At 63.2% G+C, this 26,865-nt stretch overlaps 1 protein-coding gene across 1 annotated transcript; it reads right to left on the bottom strand.

Moving 5' to 3' along the window:
- Window positions 1–22,686: 22,686 nt before the first annotated feature.
- LOC140658244 (uncharacterized) lies at window positions 22,687–26,198 on the bottom strand. Its single transcript, XM_072876415.1, is given in 11 exon segments — window positions 22,687–23,792; window positions 23,949–24,067; window positions 24,220–24,333; window positions 24,551–24,614; window positions 24,617–24,685; window positions 24,688–24,822; window positions 24,825–24,904; window positions 25,136–25,260; window positions 25,541–25,636; window positions 25,730–25,821; window positions 26,156–26,198. Coding segments are annotated over 11 exon segments (2,043 nt in total).
- Between the last annotated feature and the right edge of the window lie 667 nt (window positions 26,199–26,865).

Below are 26,865 nucleotides of genomic sequence, written 5' to 3'. Positions count from 1 at the left end.
CAGGGCGCGGGTGAGGGAGAAGCGAGGCGCGGGTGAGCTTGCAGCACAGGCCCGGAGCCCCGAGGCGTGGGGCCCCCCTCCTCCCTCGGCAGCCCCGCGCAAGCCCCGTCCGTCCCCTGCCCTCTCCTCACCTCACCAGGTCGCCCTGACGCACGGCCTGAGCCCAGCGTTCCTTTTTGTGGCCTTGCCCCCGCACGGGTCACAGTGGCCGCTGTGACATCAGCGCCGCTGGCCTGCGTGCGCCCCAAATACGGACAGGGACGCCCTCGGCCACCTGCCACCCACTCTGAGACGGCCACCGCCTCACAGGGGTGGGTGTGAAGTGCCGAGGCGGGGGCCCGAGCCCTCGGCACCCGCGTAACCGGGGCGGCTGCTCCCGCGGCAAGTGCAGAGTCCAACGGCGGGCCCCCCGGGGCAGCCGTCGAGGTGGCACTCTTGGCCGAAAGGCGCTGTTCAGGCAGTGCGACTCCAGGGCTCCAGCCCTGGCCAAGGGAAATCTCTGCTCCTGCCCCCGGCACGGGGAGCGCTGCCAGCAGGTCGGGGAAGGTGATCCTTCCTCTCTGTGCCGCACCGGTAAGGCTGCCTCTGCAGTACTGCCTCCGGTTCTGGGCTCCCCGATACAGGGGACAGAAGCGACCTTTGAGCCTGGCCTGGGCTCACACATCCCACCCGCTCAGACGCGGGGGGTGGCCGGGGCACAGCACAGGACCGCAGGAGGGCACCGAAATGTCGCAGGTGGCCCAACATCTTTCTCCTGAAGTCCTTAGCGCTTTGGTGATGTGCTGCCTCCAGAAGAAAAAGCAGCGGGACCGCAAGCTGCGGAGTCAGGGCGGAAAGGGCCTTTTGCCATGGCAAGAAACTGCCTTTCAGAGTCAGTGTGAGCCTTTCCTTGGCGGGGTAGGAGGCTGCAAGTGGCCGTGGGGCAGCTTTGGAGGCAGTGGGTGGGAGTGTTGATCTGTTTGAGGGCAGGAAGGCTGTACAGAGGGATCCGGACAGGCTGGGTCGATGGGCCGAGCGTTGTCAAGCACTGGAACAGGCTGCCCAGGGAAGTGGTTGAGTCACCCTCCCTGCAGGTAGTTGAAAGACGTGTAGACATGGCGCTTAGGGACATGGTTTAGTGGTGGACTTGGTAGTGTTAGCTTAACGGTTGGACTTGATGATCTTAAGGGTCTTCTCCAACCTAAATGATACTATGATTCTGATTACCATTCGATTATTGCTTAATCACCGTTGGATTACCGTTTGATTTTCAGTCAGTCATCGATTAATTGCCATTTGATCATCGCTTAATCATTAATAAAACCCTTTTAGTTAACCCCACAACGATGACTTCTCTGAATTATTCACCTGCGACACCAGGACAAAACCAAGCGGTGTCGCAGGCACAACCAGAGTAGGAGAAAAGGAATGCGAAGTCCAGTATTGGCGAATCCAGGCCCAAAATGCAACTCGGGACCAAGAGAGAAACCTGAAACCCCCAGAAGCCCTTCTCCAGTACTAGCTGGCTGACACTGCTGGCAGTGACTAGAGGCTTCCCAGGCTGCCCCCTTCTGCTCCTGCTTTTAGAGTGTCCTCAGCCATCCTCCTCTACCAGCCACCTTCCCAGCCAAACGCTGGTGCTCAGGGTTTCCTTCTCACCAGGCTTTCCGAGATTTCGCTCGCCCTTCCGATGCCAGGGCATCACGGAGCTCTGTGAGCTAGGTGCCGACAGAGGTGAACGGTGCCAGGGAACAAGCACCTCGCTTCAGAGCGAGGCTGTGCGTGACCACAGCTCTTTGGCCAGCTCCATTCGAGCTCCATTGCTCGGGACTGCCTCGGAGCTCACATCGCAATCCCCCTGAAGAGCACGACCTGTTCTGGCCACGTCTGGACCTCACGTCTTCCCAGTCACAGCAGTCAAGAACTGAAGGACAAAGTGCTGCCACCGAGTTCTCTTTTGGACCCTCTCTGCCTCCTTTCCTTCCTCGTTGCCTCTTCGTGGGCAGAAAAGCCCATCGGGTCTCCCAGGTTCCCCTGCCTTCCTCAGAGAGGACAGCTGCTCCCTACTTGCCTGAATCGACTTTCACGCTGCGTGAAGGCCTATCAGGAAGGCACTTCATGCACACACCGTAAGACCGCCTGTACTTTGCCTGAAGAGCAGAGGGTTGTGCAAACCTGTACAGCCACCCCACGGGATTTCCTTCGCGCCTCGGTCACCATTACTCTTTGAGTCAGCCTTCTAGCTCTCCGCCAACTTCCACAGAGCTGTTCAGCAGTCACTCTGCAACCAAATCTTTCCTCCTTCCTGCACTAGAAAGGTGCTTGCTGGTCTCCAACAGGAGGGAAATCCTTTCGCATGACCGACATTTCCCAGGCCCCTTCTCAGCCTCCCGTAGAGCACGTGTGGTTTTTTTGCTCTAAAGGGTGTCCGACGGGACTCAAGCCCTCAGGAACAGGTACTGCTCTGACTGCCCTGAACTCTGCGGAGTGACTTCCTCACCAGGTGTTTGCCATCTCTAGTAAAAAGGATTTTGTGGCTTCTACTGCACGAAGGAAGCCTTCAGTTGGTAGAGCAGCGATCAAGGTGGGAAACAGGACCCGGAACTGGGGAACGGGGAATGCCCTTTGGCTACTGTAGAAACACAATCTAAAGAAATCTTCATGCCACAAATACAGACGTGACACTGAGCTGAACTTTTAAAGAAAGGCCGCTTTGCCACTTTGCCACAATTCTCACTAACCTAGGCAACGAGGATAGGAAATGGGTTATAGCCTTGTCCAGAACGAAACAGAGTTGAAGCGTGTCAAGAGTCGCTGGGGCCGTGGCGCGTGATTCTGGGGGTGAGCCGCGAGGGCCATGCCGGGTGGGCGGGTGCAGCCCACCTGGCCGGGAGACAGGCGGTGGCACCGACTGGGCCGTGCCGGGCCACCCTCCCGGCGGCAGGGGCAGGGGCAGGAGCAGAGAGCGCCGGTCCCGGGGTGGGTGTGAACTTCCCCCGGGGAAACGGAGCAGGCTGCGGGGCCATCGAGGCCTGAAGCACACGGCCGTGGCGCTGGGCAGCCGGCCAAGGCCAGCCCGCAGGGAGGGAGGTCTGGGGAAGGTGCTGCCAAGCTCCGGGGAGAAGACAACCCTGTGGGCCCAGCCCCTACCGCTGCCCCTCGAGAAAGGGAGAGGAGGAGGAGGAGGAAGCCGACAAACAAGCGTGGGATCTCCCAGTGCAGAGATTAACGGCCAACTTTATTGTGCCGGTGGAGAGGGATCAGGGCCAGCACTCGGGGACGGCGCACGGCTGGTCCCGCGGCGGCGTCCGGGCCGGCTGTAGGGAGTTTGGGCCCGACGTTGCAAGCGGGAGCGGTCTCGCATCCGCACGGGCCCAGGGGAGCTGGAGCGTCTGCCGCTCTCGAGTGCTGGGGAGCCACAGGAGGACCCCGATGGCAGCTGGCTGGCGGTGCTGGGGCTGCTGGTCTCAGGTACCGGGCAGCCGTGGGACAGCCCCAGCTCTGCCTGGCTGGGGGTGCTGCTCTCAGCGCTCGGTGCTGGCGCGCGGCTGCTGTCACGGCGTCTGCTGGGCCGGCTGTAGGGAGTTTGGGCCCGACGGTTCAACCGGGAGCGGTTTCGCATGCGGTCGGGCCCAGATGGGCTGGAGCAGCTGGTGCCCTCAAGCGCTGGGGAGCCACGGGATGGCCCTAATGCAGCCTGGCTGGCGGTGCTGGGGCTGCTGGTCTCCAGTGCCAGGGAGCCGTGGGACGGCACTGCTGCTGCCTGGCTGCCGGTGCTGGGGCTGCTGGTCTCGGGTGTCGGGGAGCCACGGGACGGCCCCAGTCCTGACTGGCTGGCAGCACTGGGGCTGCTGGTCTCCGGTGCCAGAGATACAACAGACTGCCCCGATGCCAACTGGCTGCCGATGCTGGGGCTGCTGGTCTCCGGTGCTGGAGATACAACAGACTGCCCCGATGCCGACTGGCTGCCGATGCTGGGGCTGCTGGTCTCCGGTGCTGGGGAGCCGTGGGAAGGCCCCAGTCCTGACTGGCTGGCGGTGCTGGGGCCGGCGAGCTCCGAGCTGGCACTGGAGGCTGTAACGGAAGCAGGAAGGTCAAGGGCACGGCCCCCCAGGCCCCGCGGCAGGATAGGCCAGAGCGGTGGCCCCGGCCCTCCTGGAGCAGAGAGGCTCTGCCAAGCCCACCCTGGGCACCCGCTGCCCAGGGGCACCCGGATGCTTTGCCTCTTACCGGTGCCCAGGCCAGCACAGCCGTCGCACTCCCAGCGGGCCGTGCTGTTCCTCGAGTAGGAGCAGCGTCTGTGGGTGCCCTCGGCAGCGCAGGAGCAGCACAGAAGCAGTTGCCAGGGCCTGGGGAAGCAAACGGGTTCATGGCTGTGAGGACAAAGTGACCGCAGCACGGCATTGTCCGGCAGAGCTCTTGCTCTTAGTCCTTCTGCTTCGAGGCCTTGGCGAGACAGAGATCCCGTGCGGAGCCCCGGGGTGCAGCTTTGGCAACTTACCCCTCTTCCTCTGCGTGCTCCCTGCCTCCTGGACAAAGGCACTCACTGGCATCGCAGCGGCTGTGCCTCTCACTTAGTCCTGCATATGCGTGGCTGTTCTCCCATGATGGCCGTCTGAAGGAGGAAGGAAACTTGATGAGCCCCTGCTGCCCCGGCATAAGGCGGACGCAGGGCGTCCTTGCTCTTCCCCCCCTGCCCTGTTTCCAACTCCTTCGTGAAGCTGAAGCCCAGAGGCACGGGACAGCGGAGGGCCAGGACTGCTGGGGCAGGCCCTGGCACGGCACAGCGCTTGCGCTCTCCTGTCTTGTGAGCCGGGCAGAAGGACACCAACCTGAAGGGGATTCGGATCCCCATGACGAGCATTTCCGAGAGAAAGAGATCCTTATCTCTACAGAGGGGGCACTGGAAGCAAGAAATGCCAGCGCGCACAGCCTGTCCCTGCAGGAGAAACATGAGGAGCGTGAGTGAGGCCCTGGTGCTGCTGAGCGCCTGCCGTGCCCCGGGGGCCAGGGAACGGCTCCTACCTGGATGCAGCCCCTGTGGAACCAGGCGTGCTTGCACGCTGGGCACACCATGGTGCTGTAGGACTTTCTGTCCCCCACAAGTTCCAGGCAGATGAGGCAGGTGGTGTTCTCCTCCGGAGCCGCCTCCACTGCCTGCTCTGGGCGGTGCTCCCAGCAGAAGGACCTGGAGGCAAGAGGAAAGGGATGGGTGAGGTGAGAAGTGCTGGGTCCTTCGCCGGTGGCAGCCAGGAGGGGAGAGGAGGTACCTGTACTGAGGAAGGAACTGGGTGACGCATCCACCTTCCACGGCACAGGGCAGATGGAAGCTGCGGTCGCAGCCCGTCTCGCGGCAGGTGATGGTGGCCCCGCTCTCGCCACAGACAAAGCAGTGCTGGAAGGAGCAGAGCAGCCCCCATCAGCAGCAGCCTCAGGGCCTCCACAGGCAGCCCCACACCTCCGGGCAGGGCGCAGGACGTGGCCGCTGCTGGGTCACAGCTCGCAGATCCGCCTGGCGGACGAGGCGCCTGCGCTGGAGCCTCTGCAGAGCTGCTGGGAGCAAGACTTCTGTCCCAGAGCTGGTTGGAAGGGCTGGGAGTTCTTTCTCGGGGTCTGGGCTAAGCTCCCGCAGACCTCTCCTGGCACAAATCTCCCTGTTCTTGTCAGGTCCTCACCTTCTGTGCTGCCCGGGCGATCGTGCGTCTAATATCCTCCGGGAGAAATCCCATGAGTCCTGTTTCCTTGACCGGTTGCTGAAAAAGCTTGTTGGCGAAAAACTGCAGAAGAGAATAGACGAGGAGATGAGGAGGAGAGTGTGGCAGGCACTGCCTGTTGGAAAGCTGGAGCTCCGGAGCCCCGGAGGAACTCACCAGGCAAAACACATGGGCACGGAGCCCTTGCTTCTCCAGTTTCTCCCCATAGATGTCCGGGTCAGCCTCTGCCCGGCGACACAGCATGCATGCTGGAGGGGAGAGAGCAAATGCCAGCGGGAATGAGCACCTCTGCGGGGCCGGGGGACGCGTCCCCGAGGGATGGCCCCCGAGGGCCTGCTCTGTCCCTGCCCAGCTGGCTGATGGGCAGGGCTGGAGGCCTTGGAGAGGAAGGGGGCACTGCAGGCACGGGCGTCCCAGTAAAGGTGCCCACTGCCCAGCCGGGGCCCCGCTTGCTGAGGAAAGGAGGGGCCCTGCCCCGGGGTGGGTGGGGAGCTCCTGCCTCCCCCTGCCACCGCTCTCGGCCCCACGCTGACCACCCCGACACGGCCTCTGCCAGGCCTCGGGAGGGATACTTTGCTCTCACCCTGCTCCATCGAGTCGGGGGCCTTGCGCTTCCTTGCAGACATGGCGCACGTCAACGGTGAGCGTTTGGAGAGTCCCTGTCCCAGCAGCGCTGGGGTGTCTCCTCCAAATGCTCCTCTGCTGACTCTGAGGGAGAAGCAGGGCGCGGGTGAGGGAGAAGCGAGGCGCGGGTGAGCTTGCAGCACAGGCCCGGAGCCCCGAGGCGTGGGGCCCCCCTCCTCCCTCGGCAGCCCCGCGCAAGCCCCGTCCGTCCCCTGCCCTCTCCTCACCTCACCAGGTCGCCCTGACGCACGGCCTGAGCCCAGCGTTCCTTTTTGTGGCCTTGCCCCCGCACGGGTCACAGTGGCCGCTGTGACATCAGCGCCGCTGGCCTGCGTGCGCCCCAAATACGGACAGGGACGCCCTCGGCCACCTGCCACCCACTCTGAGACGGCCACCGCCTCACAGGGGTGGGTGTGAAGTGCCGAGGCGGGGGCCCGAGCCCTCGGCACCCGCGTAACCGGGGCGGCTGCTCCCGCGGCAAGTGCAGAGTCCAACGGCGGGCCCCCCGGGGCAGCCGTCGAGGTGGCACTCTTGGCCGAAAGGCGCTGTTCAGGCAGTGCGACTCCAGGGCTCCAGCCCTGGCCAAGGGAAATCTCTGCTCCTGCCCCCGGCACGGGAGCGCTGCCAGCAGGTCGGGGAAGGTGATCCTTCCTCTCTGTGCCGCACCGGTAAGGCTGCCTCTGCAGTACTGCCTCCGGTTCTGGGCTCCCCGATACAGGGGACAGAAGCGACCTTTGAGCCTGGCCTGGGCTCACACATCCCACCCGCTCAGACGCGGGGGGTGGCCGGGGCACAGCACAGGACCGCAGGAGGGCACCGAAATGTCGCAGGTGGCCCAACATCTTTCTCCTGAAGTCCTTAGCGCTTTGGTGATGTGCTGCCTCCAGAAGAAAAAGCAGCGGGACCGCAAGCTGCGGAGTCAGGGCGGAAAGGGCCTTTTGCCATGGCAAGAAACTGCCTTTCAGAGTCAGTGTGAGCCTTTCCTTGGCGGGGTAGGAGGCTGCAAGTGGCCGTGGGGCAGCTTTGGAGGCAGTGGGTGGGAGTGTTGATCTGTTTGAGGGCAGGAAGGCTGTACAGAGGGATCCGGACAGGCTGGGTCGATGGGCCGAGCGTTGTCAAGCACTGGAACAGGCTGCCCAGGGAAGTGGTTGAGTCACCCTCCCTGCAGGTAGTTGAAAGACGTGTAGACATGGCGCTTAGGGACATGGTTTAGTGGTGGACTTGGTAGTGTTAGCTTAACGGTTGGACTTGATGATCTTAAGGGTCTTCTCCAACCTAAATGATACTATGATTCTGATTACCATTCGATTATTGCTTAATCACCGTTGGATTACCGTTTGATTTTCAGTCAGTCATCGATTAATTGCCATTTGATCATCGCTTAATCATTAATAAAACCCTTTTAGTTAACCCCACAACGATGACTTCTCTGAATTATTCACCTGCGACACCAGGACAAAAACCAAGCGGTGTCGCAGGCACAACCAGAGTAGGAGAAAAGGAATGCGAAGTCCAGTATTGGCGAATCCAGGCCCAAAATGCAACTCGGGACCAAGAGAGAAACCTGAAACCCCCAGAAGCCCTTCTCCAGTACTAGCTGGCTGACACTGCTGGCAGTGACTAGAGGCTTCCCAGGCTGCCCCCTTCTGCTCCTGCTTTTAGAGTGTCCTCAGCCATCCTCCTCTACCAGCCACCTTCCCAGCCAAACGCTGGTGCTCAGGGTTTCCTTCTCACCAGGCTTTCCGAGATTTCGCTCGCCCTTCCGATGCCAGGGCATCACGGAGCTCTGTGAGCTAGGTGCCGACAGAGGTGAACGGTGCCAGGGAACAAGCACCTCGCTTCAGAGCGAGGCTGTGCGTGACCACAGCTCTTTGGCCAGCTCCATTCGAGCTCCATTGCTCGGGACTGCCTCGGAGCTCACATCGCAATCCCCCTGAAGAGCACGACCTGTTCTGGCCACGTCTGGACCTCACGTCTTCCCAGTCACAGCAGTCAAGAACTGAAGGACAAAGTGCTGCCACCGAGTTCTCTTTTGGACCCTCTCTGCCTCCTTTCCTTCCTCGTTGCCTCTTCGTGGGCAGAAAAGCCCATCGGGTCTCCCAGGTTCCCCTGCCTTCCTCAGAGAGGACAGCTGCTCCCTACTTGCCTGAATCGACTTTCACGCTGCGTGAAGGCCTATCAGGAAGGCACTTCATGCACACACCGTAAGACCGCCTGTACTTTGCCTGAAGAGCAGAGGGTTGTGCAAACCTGTACAGCCACCCCACGGGATTTCCTTCGCGCCTCGGTCACCATTACTCTTTGAGTCAGCCTTCTAGCTCTCCGCCAACTTCCACAGAGCTGTTCAGCAGTCACTCTGCAACCAAATCTTTCCTCCTTCCTGCACTAGAAAGGTGCTTGCTGGTCTCCAACAGGAGGGAAATCCTTTCGCATGACCGACATTTCCCAGGCCCCTTCTCAGCCTCCCGTAGAGCACGTGTGGTTTTTTTGCTCTAAAGGGTGTCCGACGGGACTCAAGCCCTCAGGAACAGGTACTGCTCTGACTGCCCTGAACTCTGCGGAGTGACTTCCTCACCAGGTGTTTGCCATCTCTAGTAAAAAGGATTTTGTGGCTTCTACTGCACGAAGGAAGCCTTCAGTTGGTAGAGCAGCGATCAAGGTGGGAAACAGGACCCGGAACTGGGGAACGGGGAATGCCCTTTGGCTACTGTAGAAACACAATCTAAAGAAATCTTCATGCCACAAATACAGACGTGACACTGAGCTGAACTTTTAAAGAAAGGCCGCTTTGCCACTTTGCCACAATTCTCACTAACCTAGGCAACGAGGATAGGAAATGGGTTATAGCCTTGTCCAGAACGAAACAGAGTTGAAGCGTGTCAAGAGTCGCTGGGGCCGTGGCGCGTGATTCTGGGGGGTGAGCCGCGAGGGCCATGCCGGGTGGGCGGGTGCAGCCCACCTGGCCGGGAGACAGGCGGTGGCACCGACTGGGCCGTGCCGGGCCACCCTCCCGGCGGCAGGGGCAGGGGCAGGAGCAGAGAGCGCCGGTCCCGGGGTGGGTGTGAACTTCCCCGGGGAAACGGAGCAGGCTGCGGGGCCATCGAGGCCTGAAGCACACGGCCGTGGCGCTGGGCAGCCGGCCAAGGCCAGCCCGCAGGGAGGGAGGTCTGGGGAAGGTGCTGCCAAGCTCCGGGGAGAAGACAACCCTGTGGGCCCAGCCCCTACCGCTGCCCCTCGAGAAAGGGAGAGGAGGAGGAGGAGGAAGCCGACAAACAAGCGTGGGATCTCCCAGTGCAGAGATTAACGGCCAACTTTATTGTGCCGGTGGAGAGGGATCAGGGCCAGCACTCGGGGACGGCGCACGGCTGGTCCCGCGGCGGCGTCCGGGCCGGCTGTAGGGAGTTTGGGCCCGACGTTGCAAGCGGGAGCGGTCTCGCATCCGCACGGGCCCAGGGGAGCTGGAGCGTCTGCCGCTCTCGAGTGCTGGGGAGCCACAGGAGGACCCCGATGGCAGCTGGCTGGCGGTGCTGGGGCTGCTGGTCTCAGGTACCGGGCAGCCGTGGGACAGCCCCAGCTCTGCCTGGCTGGGGGTGCTGCTCTCAGCGCTCGGTGCTGGCGCGCGGCTGCTGTCACGGCGTCTGCTGGGCCGGCTGTAGGGAGTTTGGGCCCGACGGTTCAACCGGGAGCGGTTTCGCATGCGGTCGGGCCCAGATGGGCTGGAGCAGCTGGTGCCCTCAAGCGCTGGGGAGCCACGGGATGGCCCTAATGCAGCCTGGCTGGCGGTGCTGGGGCTGCTGGTCTCCAGTGCCAGGGAGCCGTGGGACGGCACTGCTGCTGCCTGGCTGCCGGTGCTGGGGCTGCTGGTCTCGGGTGTCGGGGAGCCACGGGACGGCCCCAGTCCTGACTGGCTGGCAGCACTGGGGCTGCTGGTCTCCGGTGCCAGAGATACAACAGACTGCCCCGATGCCAACTGGCTGCCGATGCTGGGGCTGCTGGTCTCCGGTGCTGGAGATACAACAGACTGCCCCGATGCCGACTGGCTGCCGATGCTGGGGCTGCTGGTCTCCGGTGCTGGGGAGCCGTGGGAAGGCCCCAGTCCTGACTGGCTGGCGGTGCTGGGGCCGGCGAGCTCCGAGCTGGCACTGGAGGCTGTAACGGAAGCAGGAAGGTCAGGGGCACGGCCCCCCAGGCCCCGCGGCAGGATAGGCCAGAGCGGTGGCCCCGGCCCTCCTGGAGCAGAGAGGCTCTGCCAAGCCCACCCTGGGCACCCGCTGCCCAGGGGCACCCGGATGCTTTGCCTCTTACCGGTGCCCAGGCCAGCACAGCCGTCGCACTCCCAGCGGGCCGTGCTGTTCCTCGAGTAGGAGCAGCGTCTGTGGGTGCCCTCGGCAGCGCAGGAGCAGCACAGAAGCAGTTGCCAGGGCCTGGGGAAGCAAACGGGTTCATGGCTGTGAGGACAAAGTGACCGCAGCACGGCATTGTCCGGCAGAGCTCTTGCTCTTAGTCCTTCTGCTTCGAGGCCTTGGCGAGACAGAGATCCCGTGCGGAGCCCCGGGGTGCAGCTTTGGCAACTTACCCCTCTTCCTCTGCGTGCTCCCTGCCTCCTGGACAAAGGCACTCACTGGCATCGCAGCGGCTGTGCCTCTCACTTAGTCCTGCATATGCGTGGCTGTTCTCCCATGATGGCCGTCTGAAGGAGGAAGGAAACTTGATGAGCCCCTGCTGCCCCGGCATAAGGCGGACGCAGGGCGTCCTTGCTCTTCCCCCCCTGCCCTGTTTCCAACTCCTTCGTGAAGCTGAAGCCCAGAGGCACGGGACAGCGGAGGGCCAGGACTGCTGGGGCAGGCCCTGGCACGGCACAGCGCTTGCGCTCTCCTGTCTTGTGAGCCGGGCAGAAGGACACCAACCTGAAGGGGATTCGGATCCCCATGACGAGCATTTCCGAGAGAAAGAGATCCTTATCTCTACAGAGGGGGCACTGGAAGCAAGAAATGCCAGCGCGCACAGCCTGTCCCTGCAGGAGAAACATGAGGAGCGTGAGTGAGGCCCTGGTGCTGCTGAGCGCCTGCCGTGCCCCGGGGGCCAGGGAACGGCTCCTACCTGGATGCAGCCCCTGTGGAACCAGGCGTGCTTGCACGCTGGGCACACCATGGTGCTGTAGGACTTTCTGTCCCCACAAGTTCCAGGCAGATGAGGCAGGTGGTGTTCTCCTCCGGAGCCGCCTCCACTGCCTGCTCTGGGCGGTGCTCCCAGCAGAAGGACCTGGAGGCAAGAGGAAAGGGATGGGTGAGGTGAGAAGTGCTGGGTCCTTCGCCGGTGGCAGCCAGGAGGGGAGAGGAGGTACCTGTACTGAGGAAGGAACTGGGTGACGCATCCACCTTCCACGGCACAGGGCAGATGGAAGCTGCGGTCGCAGCCCGTCTCGCGGCAGGTGATGGTGGCCCCGCTCTCGCCACAGACAAAGCAGTGCTGGAAGGAGCAGAGCAGCCCCCATCAGCAGCAGCCTCAGGGCCTCCACAGGCAGCCCCACACCTCCGGGCAGGGCGCAGGACGTGGCCGCTGCTGGGTCACAGCTCGCAGATCCGCCTGGCGGACGAGGCGCCTGCGCTGGAGCCTCTGCAGAGCTGCTGGGAGCAAGACTTCTGTCCCAGAGCTGGTTGGAAGGGCTGGGAGTTCTTTCTCGGGGTCTGGGCTAAGCTCCCGCAGACCTCTCCTGGCACAAATCTCCCTGTTCTTGTCAGGTCCTCACCTTCTGTGCTGCCCGGGCGATCGTGCGTCTAATATCCTCCGGGAGAAATCCCATGAGTCCTGTTTCCTTGACCGGTTGCTGAAAAAGCTTGTTGGCGAAAAACTGCAGAAGAGAATAGACGAGGAGATGAGGAGGAGAGTGTGGCAGGCACTGCCTGTTGGAAAGCTGGAGCTCCGGAGCCCCGGAGGAACTCACCAGGCAAAACACATGGGCACGGAGCCCTTGCTTCTCCAGTTTCTCCCCATAGATGTCCGGGTCAGCCTCTGCCCGGCGACACAGCATGCATGCTGGAGGGGAGAGAGCAAATGCCAGCGGGAATGAGCACCTCTGCGGGGCCGGGGGACGCGTCCCCGAGGGATGGCCCCCGAGGGCCTGCTCTGTCCCTGCCCAGCTGGCTGATGGGCAGGGCTGGAGGCCTTGGAGAGGAAGGGGCACTGCAGGCACGGGCGTCCCAGTAAAGGTGCCCACTGCCCAGCCGGGGCCCCGCTTGCTGAGGAAAGGAGGGGCCCTGCCCCGGGGTGGGTGGGGAGCTCCTGCCTCCCCCTGCCACCGCTCTCGGCCCCACGCTGACCACCCCGACACGGCCTCTGCCAGGCCTCGGGAGGGATACTTTGCTCTCACCCTGCTCCATCGAGTCGGGGCCTTGCGCTTCCTTGCAGACATGGCGCACGTCAACGGTGAGCGTTTGGAGAGTCCCTGTCCCAGCAGCGCTGGGGTGTCTCCTCCAAATGCTCCTCTGCTGACTCTGAGGGAGAAGCAGGGCGCGGGTGAGGGAGAAGCGAGGCGCGGGTGAGCTTGCAGCACAGGCCCGGAGCCCCGAGGCGTGGGGCCCCCCTCCTCCCTCGGCAGCCCCGCGCAAGCCCCGTCCGTCCCCTGCCCTCTCCTCACCTCACCAGGTCGCCCTGACGCACGGCCTGAGCCCAGCGTTCCTTTTTGTGGCCTTGCCCCCGCACGGGTCACAGTGGCCGCTGTGACATCAGCGCCGCTGGCCTGCGTGCGCCCCAAATACGGACAGGGACGCCCTCGGCCACCTGCCACCCACTCTGAGACGGCCACCGCCTCACAGGGGTGGGTGTGAAGTGCCAAGGCGGGGGCCCGAGCCCTCGGCACCTGCGTAACCGGGGCGGCTGCTCCCGCGGCAAGTGCAGAGTCCAACGGCGGGCCCCCCGGGGCAGCCGTCGAGGTGGCACTCTTGGCCGAAAGGCGCTGTTCAGGCAGTGCGACTCCAGGGCTCCAGCCCTGGCCAAGGGAAATCTCTGCTCCTGCCCCCGGCACGGGGAGCGCTGCCAGCAGGTCAGGGAAGGTGATCCTTCCTCTCTGTGCCGCACCGGTAAGGCTGCCTCTGCAGTACTGCCTCCGGTTCTGGGCTCCCCGATACAGGGGACAGAAGCGACCTTTGAGCCTGGCCTGGGCTCACACATCCCACCCACTCAGACGCGGGGGGTGGCCGGGGCACAGCACAGGACCGCAGGAGGGCACCGAAATGTCGCAGGTGGCCCAACATCTTTCTCCTGAAGTCCTTAGCGCTTTGGTGATGTGCTGCCTCCAGAAGAAAAAGCAGCGGGACCGCAAGCTGCGGAGTCAGGGCGGAAAGGGCCTTTTGCCATGGCAAGAAACTGCCTTTCAGAGTCAGTGTGAGCCTTTCCTTGGCGGGGTAGGAGGCTGCAAGTGGCCGTGGGGCAGCTTTGGAGGCAGTGGGTGGGAGTGTTGATCTGTTTGAGGGCAGGAAGGCTGTACAGAGGGATCCGGACAGGCTGGGTCGATGGGCCGAGCGTTGTCAAGCACTGGAACAGGCTGCCCAGGGAAGTGGTTGAGTCACCCTCCCTGCAGGTAGTTGAAAGACGTGTAGACATGGCGCTTAGGGACATGGTTTAGTGGTGGACTTGGTAGTGTTAGCTTAACGGTTGGACTCGATGATCTTAAGGGTCTTCTCCAACCTAAATGATACTATGATTCTGATTACCATTCGATTATTGCTTAATCACCGTTGGATTACCGTTTGATTTTCAGTCAGTCATCGATTAATTGCCATTTGATCATCGCTAATCATTAATAAAACCCTTTTAGTTAACCCCACAACGATGACTTCTCTGAATTATTCACCTGCGACACCAGGACAAAAACCAAGCGGTGTCGCAGGCACAACCAGAGTAGGAGAAAAGGAATGCGAAATCCAGTATTGGCGAATCCAGGCCCAAAATGCAACTCGGGACCAAGAGAGAAACCTGAAACCCCAGAAGCCCTTCTCCAGTACTAGCTGGCTGACACTGCTGGCAGTGACTAGAGGCTTCCCAGGCTGCCCCCTTCTGCTCCTGCTTTTAGAGTGTCCTCAGCCATCCTCCTCTACCAGCCACCTTCCCAGCCAAACGCTGGTGCTCAGGGTTTCCTTCTCACCAGGCTTTCCGAGATTTCGCTCGCCCTTCCGATGCCAGGGCATCACGGAGCTCTGTGAGCTAGGTGCCGACAGAGGTGAACGGTGCCAGGGAACAAGCACCTCGCTTCAGAGCGAGGCTGTGCGTGACCACAGCTCTTTGGCCAGCTCCATTCGAGCTCCATTGCTCGGGACTGCCTCGGAGCTCTCATCGCAATCCCCTGAAGAGCACGACCTGTTCTGGCCACGTCTGGACCTCACGTCTTCCCAGTCACAGCAGTCAAGAACTGAAGGACAAAGTGCTGCCACCGAGTTCTCTTTTGGACCCTCTCTGCCTCCTTTCCTTCCTCGTTGCCTCTTCGTGGGCAGAAAAGCCCATCGGGTCTCCCAGGTTCCCCTGCCTTCCTCAGAGAGGACAGCTGCTCCCTACTTGCCTGAATCAACTTTCACGCTGCGTGAAGGCCTATCAGGAAGGCACTTCATGCACACACCGTAAGACCGCCTGTACTTTGCCTGAAGAGCAGAGGGTTGTGCAAACCTGTACAGCCACCCCACGGGATTTCCTTCGCGCCTCGGTCACCATTACTCTTTGAGTCAGCCTTCTAGCTCTCCGCCAACTTCCACAGAGCTGTTCAGCAGTCACTCTGCAACCAAATCTTTCCTCCTTCCTGCACTAGAAAGGTGCTTGCTGGTCTCCAACAGGAGGGAAATCCTTTCGCATGACCGACATTTCCCAGGCCCCTTCTCAGCCTCCCGTAGAGCACGTGTGGTTTTTGCTCTAAAGGGTGTCCGACGGGACTCAAGCCCTCAGGAACAGGTACTGCTCTGACTGCCCTGAACTCTGCGGAGTGACTTCCTCACCAGGTGTTTGCCATCTCTAGTAAAAAGGATTTTGTGGCTTCTACTGCACGAAGGAAGCCTTCAGTTGGTAGAGCAGCGATCAAGGTGGGAAACAGGACCCGGAACTGGGGAACGGGGAATGCCCTTTGGCTACTGTAGAAACACAATCTAAAGAAATCTTCATGCCACAAATACAGACGTGACACTGAGCTGAACTTTTAAAGAAAGGCCGCTTTGCCACTTTGCCACAATTCTCACTAACCTAGGCAACGAGGATAGGAAATGGGTTATAGCCTTGTCCAGAACGAAACAGAGTTGAAGCGTGTCAAGAGTCGCTGGGGCCGTGGCGCGTGATTCTGGGGGGTGAGCCGCGAGGGCCATGCCGGGTGGGCGGGTGCAGCCCACCTGGCCGGGAGACAGGCGGTGGCACCGACTGGGCCGTGCCGGGCCACCCTCCCGGCGGCAGGGGCAGGGGCAGGAGCAGAGAGCGCCGGTCCCGGGGTGGGTGTGAACTTCCCCCGGGGAAACGGAGCAGGCTGCGGGGCCATCGAGGCCTGAAGCACACGGCCGTGGCGCTGGGCAGCCGGCCAAGGCCAGCCCGCAGGGAGGGAGGTCTGGGGAAGGTGCTGCCAAGCTCCGGGGAGAAGACAACCCTGTGGGCCCAGCCCCTACCGCTGCCCCTCGAGAAAGGGAGAGGAGGAGGAGGAGGAAGCCGACAAACAAGCGTGGGATCTCCCAGTGCAGAGATTAACGGCCAACTTTATTGTGCCGGTGGAGAGGGATCAGGGCCAGCACTCGGGGACGGCGCACGGCTGGTCCCGCGGCGGCGTCCGGGCCGGCTGTAGGGAGTTTGGGCCCGACGTTGCAAGCGGGAGCGGTCTCGCATCCGCACGGGCCCAGGGGAGCTGGAGCGTCTGCCGCTCTCGAGTGCTGGGGAGCCACAGGAGGACCCCGATGGCAGCTGGCTGGCGGTGCTGAGGCTGCTGGTCTCAGGTGCCGGGGAGGCGTGGGACGGCCCCAGCGCTGCCTGGCTGGGGTGCTGCTCTCAGCGCTCGGTGCTGGCGCGCGGCTGCTGTCATGGCGTCTGCTGGGCCGGCTGTAGGGAGTTTGGGCCCGACGGTTCAACCGGGAGTGGTTTCGCATGCGGTCGGGCCCAGGGGGGCTAGCGCGGAGGCTGCCCTGAAGTGCTGGAGAGCCGTAGGAGGACCCCGATGGCAGCTGGCTGGCGGTGCTGGGGCTGCTGGTCTCAGGTACCGGGCAGCCGTGGGACAGCCCCAGCTCTGCCTGGCTGGGGGTGCTGCTCTCAGCGCTCGGTGCTGGCGCGCGGCTGCTGTCACGGCGTCTGCTGGGCCGGCTGTAGGGAGTTTGGGCCCGACGGTTCAACCGGGAGCGGTTTCGCATGCGGTCGGGCCCAGATGGGCTGGAGCAGCTGGTGCCCTCAAGCGCTGGGGAGCCACGGGATGGCCCTAATGCAGCCTGGCTGGCGGTGCTGGGGCTGCTGGTCTCCAGTGCCAGGGAGCCGTGGGACGGCACTGCTGCTGCCTGGCTGCCGGTGCTGGGGCTGCTGGTCTCGGGTGTCGGGGAGCCACGGGACGGCCCCAGTCCTGACTGGCTGGCAGCACTGGGGCTGCTGGTCTCCGGTGCCAGAGATACAACAGACTGCCCCGATGCCAACTGGCTGCCGATGCTGGGGCTGCTGGTCTCCGGTGCTGGAGATACAACAGACTGCCCCGATGCCGACTGGCTGCCGATGCTGGGGCTGCTGGTCTCCGGTGCTGGGGAGCCGTGGGAAGGCCCCAGTCCTGACTGGCTGGCGGTGCTGGGGCCGGCGAGCTCCGAGCTGGCACTGGAGGCTGTAACGGAAGCAGGAAGGTCAAGGGCACGGCCCCCCAGGCCCCGCGGCAGGATAGGCCAGAGCGGTGGCCCCGGCCCTCCTGGAGCAGAGAGGCTCTGCCAAGCCCACCCTGGGCACCCGCTGCCCAGGGGCACCCGGATGCTTTGCCTCTTACCGGTGCCCAGGCCAGCACAGCCGTCGCACTCCCAGCGGGCCGTGCTGTTCCTCGAGTAGGAGCAGCGTCTGTGGGTGCCCTCGGCAGCGCAGGAGCAGCACAGAAGCAGTTGCCAGGGCCTGGGGAAGCAAACGGGTTCATGGCTGTGAGGACAAAGTGACCGCAGCACGGCATTGTCCGGCAGAGCTCTTGCTCTTAGTCCTTCTGCTTCGAGGCCTTGGCGAGACAGAGATCCCGTGCGGAGCCCCGGGGTGCAGCTTTGGCAACTTACCCCTCTTCCTCTGCGTGCTCCCTGCCTCCTGGACAAAGGCACTCACTGGCATCGCAGCGGCTGTGCCTCTCACTTAGTCCTGCATATGCGTGGCTGTTCTCCCATGATGGCCGTCTGAAGGAGGAAGGAAACTTGATGAGCCCCTGCTGCCCCGGCATAAGGCGGACGCAGGGCGTCCTTGCTCTTCCCCCCCTGCCCTGTTTCCAACTCCTTCGTGAAGCTGAAGCCCAGAGGCACGGGACAGCGGAGGGCCAGGACTGCTGGGGCAGGCCCTGGCACGGCACAGCGCTTGCGCTCTCCTGTCTTGTGAGCCGGGCAGAAGGACACCAACCTGAAGGGGATTCGGATCCCCATGACGAGCATTTCCGAGAGAAAGAGATCCTTATCTCTACAGAGGGGGCACTGGAAGCAAGAAATGCCAGCGCGCACAGCCTGTCCCTGCAGGAGAAACATGAGGAGCGTGAGTGAGGCCCTGGTGCTGCTGAGCGCCTGCCGTGCCCCGGGGGCCAGGGAACGGCTCCTACCTGGATGCAGCCCCTGTGGAACCAGGCGTGCTTGCACGCTGGGCACACCATGGTGCTGTAGGACTTTCTGTCCCCCACAAGTTCCAGGCAGATGAGGCAGGTGGTGTTCTCCTCCGGAGCCGCCTCCACTGCCTGCTCTGGGCGGTGCTCCCAGCAGAAGGACCTGGAGGCAAGAGGAAAGGGATGGGTGAGGTGAGAAGTGCTGGGTCCTTCGCCGGTGGCAGCCAGGAGGGGAGAGGAGGTACCTGTACTGAGGAAGGAACTGGGTGACGCATCCACCTTCCACGGCACAGGGCAGATGGAAGCTGCGGTCGCAGCCCGTCTCGCGGCAGGTGATGGTGGCCCCGCTCTCGCCACAGACAAAGCAGTGCTGGAAGGAGCAGAGCAGCCCCCATCAGCAGCAGCCTCAGGGCCTCCACAGGCAGCCCCACACCTCCGGGCAGGGCGCAGGACGTGGCCGCTGCTGGGTCACAGCTCGCAGATCCGCCTGGCGGACGAGGCGCCTGCGCTGGAGCCTCTGCAGAGCTGCTGGGAGCAAGACTTCTGTCCCAGAGCTGGTTGGAAGGGCTGGGAGTTCTTTCTCGGGGTCTGGGCTAAGCTCCCGCAGACCTCTCCTGGCACAAATCTCCCTGTTCTTGTCAGGTCCTCACCTTCTGTGCTGCCCGGGCGATCGTGCGTCTAATATCCTCCGGGAGAAATCCCATGAGTCCTGTTTCCTTGACCGGTTGCTGAAAAAGCTTGTTGGCGAAAAACTGCAGAAGAGAATAGACGAGGAGATGAGGAGGAGAGTGTGGCAGGCACTGCCTGTTGGAAAGCTGGAGCTCCGGAGCCCCGGAGGAACTCACCAGGCAAAACACATGGGCACGGAGCCCTTGCTTCTCCAGTTTCTCCCCATAGATGTCCGGGTCAGCCTCTGCCCGGCGACACAGCATGCATGCTGGAGGGGAGAGAGCAAATGCCAGCGGGAATGAGCACCTCTGCGGGGCCGGGGGACGCGTCCCCGAGGGATGGCCCCCGAGGGCCTGCTCTGTCCCTGCCCAGCTGGCTGATGGGCAGGGCTGGAGGCCTTGGAGAGGAAGGGGGCACTGCAGGCACGGGCGTCCCAGTAAAGGTGCCCACTGCCCAGCCGGGGCCCCGCTTGCTGAGGAAAGGAGGGGCCCTGCCCCGGGGTGGGTGGGGAGCTCCTGCCTCCCCTGCCACCGCTCTCGGCCCCACGCTGACCACCCCGACACGGCCTCTGCCAGGCCTCGGGAGGGATACTTTGCTCTCACCCTGCTCCATCGAGTCGGGGGCCTTGCGCTTCCTTGCAGACATGGCGCACGTCAACGGTGAGCGTTTGGAGAGTCCCTGTCCCAGCAGCGCTGGGGTGTCTCCTCCAAATGCTCCTCTGCTGACTCTGAGGGAGAAGCAGGGCGCGGGTGAGGGAGAAGCGAGGCGCGGGTGAGCTTGCAGCACAGGCCCGGAGCCCCGAGGCGTGGGGCCCCCTCCTCCCTCGGCAGCCCCGCGCAAGCCCCGTCCGTCCCCTGCCCTCTCCTCACCTCACCAGGTCGCCCTGACGCACGGCCTGAGCCCAGCGTTCCTTTTGTGGCCTTGCCCCCGCACGGGTCACAGTGGCCGCTGTGACATCAGCGCCGCTGGCCTGCGTGCGCCCCAAATACGGACAGGGACGCCCTCGGCCACCTGCCACCCACTCTGAGACGGCCACCGCCTCACAGGGGTGGGTGTGAAGTGCCGAGGCGGGGGCCCGAGCCCTCGGCACCCGCGTAACCGGGCGGCTGCTCCCGCGGCAAGTGCAGAGTCCAACGGCGGGCCCCCCGGGGCAGCCGTCGAGGTGGCACTCTTGGCCGAAAGGCGCTGTTCAGGCAGTGCGACTCCAGGGCTCCAGCCCTGGCCAAGGGAAATCTCTGCTCCTGCCCCCGGCACGGGAGCGCTGCCAGCAGGTCAGGGAAGGTGATCCTTCCTCTCTGTGCCGCACCGGTAAGGCTGCCTCTGCAGTACTGCCTCCGGTTCTGGGCTCCCCGATACAGGGGACAGAAGCGACCTTTGAGCCTGGCCTGGGCTCACACATCCCACCCGCTCAGACGCGGGGGGTGGCCGGGGCACAGCACAGGACCGCAGGAGGGCACCGAAATGTCGCAGGTGGCCCAACATCTTTCTCCTGAAGTCCTTAGCGCTTTGGTGATGTGCTGCCTCCAGAAGAAAAAGCAGCGGGACCGCAAGCTGCGGAGTCAGGGCGGAAAGGGCCTTTTGCCATGGCAAGAAACTGCCTTTCAGAGTCAGTGTGAGCCTTTCCTTGGCGGGGTAGGAGGCTGCAAGTGGCCGTGGGGCAGCTTTGGAGGCAGTGGGTGGGAGTGTTGATCTGTTTGAGGGCAGGAAGGCTGTACAGAGGGATCCGGACAGGCTGGGTCGATGGGCCGAGCGTTGTCAAGCACTGGAACAGGCTGCCCAGGGAAGTGGTTGAGTCACCCTCCCTGCAGGTAGTTGAAAGACGTGTAGACATGGCGCTTAGGGACATGGTTTAGTGGTGGACTTGGTAGTGTTAGCTTAACGGTTGGACTCGATGATCTTAAGGGTCTTCTCCAACCTAAATGATACTATGATTCTGATTACCATTCGATTATTGCTTAATCACCGTTGGATTACCGTTTGATTTTCAGTCAGTCATCGATTAATTGCCATTTGATCATCGCTTAATCATTAATAAAACCCTTTTAGTTAACCCCACAACGATGACTTCTCTGAATTATTCACCTGCGACACCAGGACAAAAACCAAGCGGTGTCGCAGGCACAACCAGAGTAGGAGAAAAGGAATGCGAAGTCCAGTATTGGCGAATCCAGGCCCAAAATGCAACTCGGGACCAAGAGAGAAACCTGAAACCCCCAGAAGCCCTTCTCCAGTACTAGCTGGCTGACACTGCTGGCAGTGACTAGAGGCTTCCCAGGCTGCCCCCTTCTGCTCCTGCTTTTAGAGTGTCCTCAGCCATCCTCCTCTACCAGCCACCTTCCCAGCCAAACGCTGGTGCTCAGGGTTTCCTTCTCACCAGGCTTTCCGAGATTTCGCTCGCCCTTCCGATGCCAGGGCATCACGGAGCTCTGTGAGCTAGGTGCCGACAGAGGTGAACGGTGCCAGGGAACAAGCACCTCGCTTCAGAGCGAGGCTGTGCGTGACCACAGCTCTTTGGCCAGCTCCATTCGAGCTCCATTGCTCGGGACTGCCTCGGAGCTCTCATCGCAATCCCCTGAAGAGCACGACCTGTTCTGGCCACGTCTGGACCTCACGTCTTCCCAGTCACAGCAGTCAAGAACTGAAGGACAAAGTGCTGCCACCGAGTTCTCTTTTGGACCCTCTCTGCCTCCTTTCCTTCCTCGTTGCCTCTTCGTGGGCAGAAAAGCCCATCGGGTCTCCCAGGTTCCCCTGCCTTCCTCAGAGAGGACAGCTGCTCCCTACTTGCCTGAATCGACTTTCACGCTGCGTGAAGGCCTATCAGGAAGGCACTTCATGCACACACCGTAAGACCGCCTGTACTTTGCCTGAAGAGCAGAGGGTTGTGCAAACCTGTACAGCCACCCCACGGGATTTCCTTCGCGCCTCGGTCACCATTACTCTTTGAGTCAGCCTTCTAGCTCTCCGCCAACTTCCACAGAGCTGTTCAGCAGTCACTCTGCAACCAAATCTTTCCTCCTTCCTGCACTAGAAAGGTGCTTGCTGGTCTCCAACAGGAGGGAAATCCTTTCGCATGACCGACATTTCCCAGGCCCCTTCTCAGCCTCCCGTAGAGCACGTGTGGTTTTTGCTCTAAAGGGTGTCCGACGGGACTCAAGCCCTCAGGAACAGGTACTGCTCTGACTGCCCTGAACTCTGCGGAGTGACTTCCTCACCAGGTGTTTGCCATCTCTAGTAAAAGGATTTTGTGGCTTCTACTGCACGAAGGAAGCCTTCAGTTGGTAGAGCAGCGATCAAGGTGGGAAACAGGACCCGGAACTGGGGAACGGGGAATGCCCTTTGGCTACTGTAGAAACACAATCTAAAGAAATCTTCATGCCACAAATACAGACGTGACACTGAGCTGAACTTTTAAAGAAAGGCCGCTTTGCCACTTTGCCACAATTCTCACTAACCTAGGCAACGAGGATAGGAAATGGGTTATAGCCTTGTCCAGAACGAAACAGAGTTGAAGCGTGTCAAGAGTCGCTGGGGCCGTGGCGCGTGATTCTGGGGGTGAGCCGCGAGGGCCATGCCGGGTGGGCGGGTGCAGCCCACCTGGCCGGGAGACAGGCGGTGGCACCGACTGGGCCGTGCCGGGCCACCCTCCCGGCGGCAGGGGCAGGGGCAGGAGCAGAGAGCGCCGGTCCCGGGGTGGGTGTGAACTCCCCGCGGGGAAACAGAGCAGGCTGCGGGGCCATCGAGGCCTGAAGCACACGGCCGTGGCGCTGGGCAGCCGGCCAAGGCCAGCCCGCAGGGAGGGAGGTCTGGGGAAGGTGCTGCCAAGCTCCGGGGAGAAGACAACCCTGTGGGCCCAGCCCCTACCGCTGCCCCTCGAGAAAGGGAGAGGAGGAGGAGGAGGAAGCCGACAAACAAGCGTGGGATCTCCCAGTGCAGAGATTAACGGCCAACTTTATTGTGCCGGTGGAGAGGGATCAGGGCCAGCACTCGGGGACGGCGCACGGCTGGTCCCGCGGCGGCGTCCGGGCCGGCTGTAGGGAGTTTGGGCCCGACGTTGCAAGCGGGAGCGGTCTCGCATCCGCACGGGCCCAGGGGAGCTGGAGCGTCTGCCGCTCTCGAGTGCTGGGGAGCCACAGGAGGACCCCGATGGCAGCTGGCTGGCGGTGCTGAGGCTGCTGGTCTCAGGTGCCGGGGAGGCGTGGGACGGCCCCAGCGCTGCCTGGCTGGGGTGCTGCTCTCAGCGCTCGGTGCTGGCGCGCGGCTGCTGTCATGGCGTCTGCTGGGCCGGCTGTAGGGAGTTTGGGCCCGACGGTTCAACCGGGAGTGGTTTCGCATGCGGTCGGGCCCAGGGGGGCTAGCGCGGAGGCTGCCCTGAAGTGCTGGAGAGCCGTAGGAGGACCCCGATGGCAGCTGGCTGGCGGTGCTGGGGCTGCTGGTCTCAGGTACCGGGCAGCCGTGGGACAGCCCCAGCTCTGCCTGGCTGGGGGTGCTGCTCTCAGCGCTCGGTGCTGGCGCGCGGCTGCTGTCACGGCGTCTGCTGGGCCGGCTGTAGGGAGTTTGGGCCCGACGGTTCAACCGGGAGCGGTTTCGCATGCGGTCGGGCCCAGATGGGCTGGAGCAGCTGGTGCCCTCAAGCGCTGGGGAGCCACGGGATGGCCCTAATGCAGCCTGGCTGGCGGTGCTGGGGCTGCTGGTCTCCAGTGCCAGGGAGCCGTGGGACGGCACTGCTGCTGCCTGGCTGCCGGTGCTGGGGCTGCTGGTCTCGGGTGTCGGGGAGCCACGGGACGGCCCCAGTCCTGACTGGCTGGCAGCACTGGGGCTGCTGGTCTCCGGTGCCAGAGATACAACAGACTGCCCCGATGCCAACTGGCTGCCGATGCTGGGGCTGCTGGTCTCCGGTGCTGGAGATACAACAGACTGCCCCGATGCCGACTGGCTGCCGATGCTGGGGCTGCTGGTCTCCGGTGCTGGGGAGCCGTGGGAAGGCCCCAGTCCTGACTGGCTGGCGGTGCTGGGGCCGGCGAGCTCCGAGCTGGCACTGGAGGCTGTAACGGAAGCAGGAAGGTCAAGGGCACGGCCCCCCAGGCCCCGCGGCAGGATAGGCCAGAGCGGTGGCCCCGGCCCTCCTGGAGCAGAGAGGCTCTGCCAAGCCCACCCTGGGCACCCGCTGCCCAGGGGCACCCGGATGCTTTGCCTCTTACCGGTGCCCAGGCCAGCACAGCCGTCGCACTCCCAGCGGGCCGTGCTGTTCCTCGAGTAGGAGCAGCGTCTGTGGGTGCCCTCGGCAGCGCAGGAGCAGCACAGAAGCAGTTGCCAGGGCCTGGGGAAGCAAACGGGTTCATGGCTGTGAGGACAAAGTGACCGCAGCACGGCATTGTCCGGCAGAGCTCTTGCTCTTAGTCCTTCTGCTTCGAGGCCTTGGCGAGACAGAGATCCCGTGCGGAGCCCCGGGGTGCAGCTTTGGCAACTTACCCCTCTTCCTCTGCGTGCTCCCTGCCTCCTGGACAAAGGCACTCACTGGCATCGCAGCGGCTGTGCCTCTCACTTAGTCCTGCATATGCGTGGCTGTTCTCCCATGATGGCCGTCTGAAGGAGGAAGGAAACTTGATGAGCCCCTGCTGCCCCGGCATAAGGCGGACGCAGGGCGTCCTTGCTCTTCCCCCCCTGCCCTGTTTCCAACTCCTTCGTGAAGCTGAAGCCCAGAGGCACGGGACAGCGGAGGGCCAGGACTGCTGGGGCAGGCCCTGGCACGGCACAGCGCTTGCGCTCTCCTGTCTTGTGAGCCGGGCAGAAGGACACCAACCTCCTGGGGATTCGGATCCCCATGACGAGCATTTCCGAGAGAAAGAGATCGTTATCTCTACAGAGGGGCACTGGAAGCAAGAAATGCCAGCGCGCACAGCTTGTCCCTGCAGGAGAAACATGAGGAGCGTGAGTGAGGCCCTGGTGCTGCTGAGCGCCTGCCGTGCCCCGGGGGCCAGGGAACGGCTCCTACCTGGATGCAGCCCCTGTGGAACCAGGCGTGCTTGCACGCTGGGCACACCATGGTGCTGTAGGACTTTCTGTCCCCACAAGTTCCAGGCAGATGAGGCAGGTGGTGTTCTCCTCCGGAGCCGCCTCCACTGCCTGCTCTGGGCGGTGCTCCCAGCAGAAGGACCTGGGGGGAAGAGGAAAGGGATGGGTGAGGTGAGAAGCGCTGGGTCCTTCCCCGGTGGCGGTGAGGAGGGGAGAGCAGGTGTGAAGGAGCCCCAGACCTTGCCCGGCACGGGCTCTGCCTGTGACTGGCTGCTGGGAAGTGTCACTGCGGGTTTCTTTCTTGTTTGCCTGATGCTGGCAGGAAGAGGACTGAAGGCGAGGAGCCTTCCCCGTGAGGGCCGGCTGCCCTTACCTGTAGACCCCAAAGAACTGGGTGACGCATCCACCTTCCACGGCACAGGGCAGATGGAAGCTGCGGTTGCAGCCCGTCTCGTGGCAGGTGATGGTGGCCCCGCTCTCGCCACAGACAAAGCAGTGCTGGAAGGAGCAGAGCAGCCCCCATCAGCGGCAGCCTCAGGGCCTCCACAGGCAGCCCCACACCTCCGGGCAGGGCGCAGGACGTGGCCGTTGCTGGGTCACAGCCCGCAGATCCGCCTGGCGGACGAGGCGCCTGCGCTGGAGCCTCTGCGGAGCTGCTGGGAGCAAGACTTCTGTCCCAGAGCTGGTTGGAAGGGCTGGGAGTTCTTTCTCGGGGTCTGGGCTAAGCTCCCGCAGACCTCTCCTGGCACAAATCTCCCTGTTCTTGTCAGGTCCTCACCTTCTGTGCTGCCTGGGCGATCGTGCGTCTAATATCCTCAAGGCGAACTCCATGAGTCCTGTTTCCTTGTTGCTGAAAAAGCTTGTTGGCGAAAAACTGCAGAAGAGAATAGATGAGGAGATGAGGAGGAGAGTGTGGCAGGCACTGCCTGTTGGAAAGCTGGAGCTCCGGAGCCCCGGAGGAACTCACCAGGCAAAACACATGGGCACGGAGCCCTTGCTTCTCCAGTTTGCGCCCGCAGATGTCCGGGTCAGCCTCTGCCCGGCGACACAGCATGCATGCTGGAGGGGAGAGAGCAAATGCCAGCGGGAATGAGCACCTCTGCGGGGCCGGGGGACGCATCCCCGAGGGATGGCCCCCGAGGGCCTGCTCTGTCCCTGCCCAGCTGGCTGATGGGCAGGGCTGGAGGCCTTGGAGAGGAAGGGGGCACTGCAGGCACGGGCGTCCCAGTAAAGGTGCCCACTGCCCAGCCGGGGCCCCGCTTGCTGAGGAAAGGAGGGGCCCTGCCCCGGGGTGGGTGGGGAGCTCCTGCCTCCCCTGCCACCGCTCTCGGCCCCACGCTGACCACCCCGACACGGCCTCTGCCAGGCCTCGGGAGGGATACTTTGCTCTCACCCTGCTCCATCGAGTCGGGGGCCTTGCGCTTCCTTGCAGACATGGCGCACGTCAACGGTGAGCGTTTGGAGAGTCCCTGTCCCAGCAGCGCTGGGGTGTCTCCTCCAAATGCTCCTCTGCTGACTCTGAGGGAGAAGCAGGGCGCGGGTGAGGGAGAAGCGAGGCGCGGGTGAGCTTGCAGCACAGGCCCGGAGCCCCGAGGCGTGGGGCCCCCTCCTCCCTCGGCAGCCCCGCGCAAGCCCCGTCCGTCCCCTGCCCTCTCCTCACCTCACCAGGTCGCCCTGCCGCACGGCCTGAGCCCAGCGTTCCCTTGTGGCCTTGCCCCCGCACGGGTCACAGTGGCCGCTGTGACATCAGCGCCGCTGGCCTGCGTGCGCCCCAAATACGGACAGGGACGCCCTCGGCCACCTGCCACCCACTCTGAGACGGCCACCGCCTCACAGGGGTGGGTGTGAAGTGCCGAGGCGGGGGCCCGAGCCCTCGGCACCCGCGTAACCGGGCGGCTGCTCCCGCGGCAAGTGCAGAGTCCAACGGCGGGCCCCCCGGGGCAGCCGTCGAGGTGGCACTCTTGGCCGAAAGGCGCTGTTCAGGCAGTGCGACTCCAGGGCTCCAGCCCTGGCCAAGGGAAATCTCTGCTCCTGCCCCCGGCACGGGGAGCGCTGCCAGCAGGTCAGGGAAGGTGATCCTTCCTCTCTGTGCCGCACCGGTAA

Source organism: Ciconia boyciana, chromosome 11 (genome assembly GCF_034638445.1).
Source record: "Ciconia boyciana chromosome 11, ASM3463844v1, whole genome shotgun sequence".
Classification (NCBI taxonomy): domain Eukaryota; kingdom Metazoa; phylum Chordata; class Aves; order Ciconiiformes; family Ciconiidae; genus Ciconia; species Ciconia boyciana.
The sequence above is the reverse complement of the archived record's forward strand: the minus strand, read 5'-3'. Positions and strand labels throughout refer to the sequence as shown.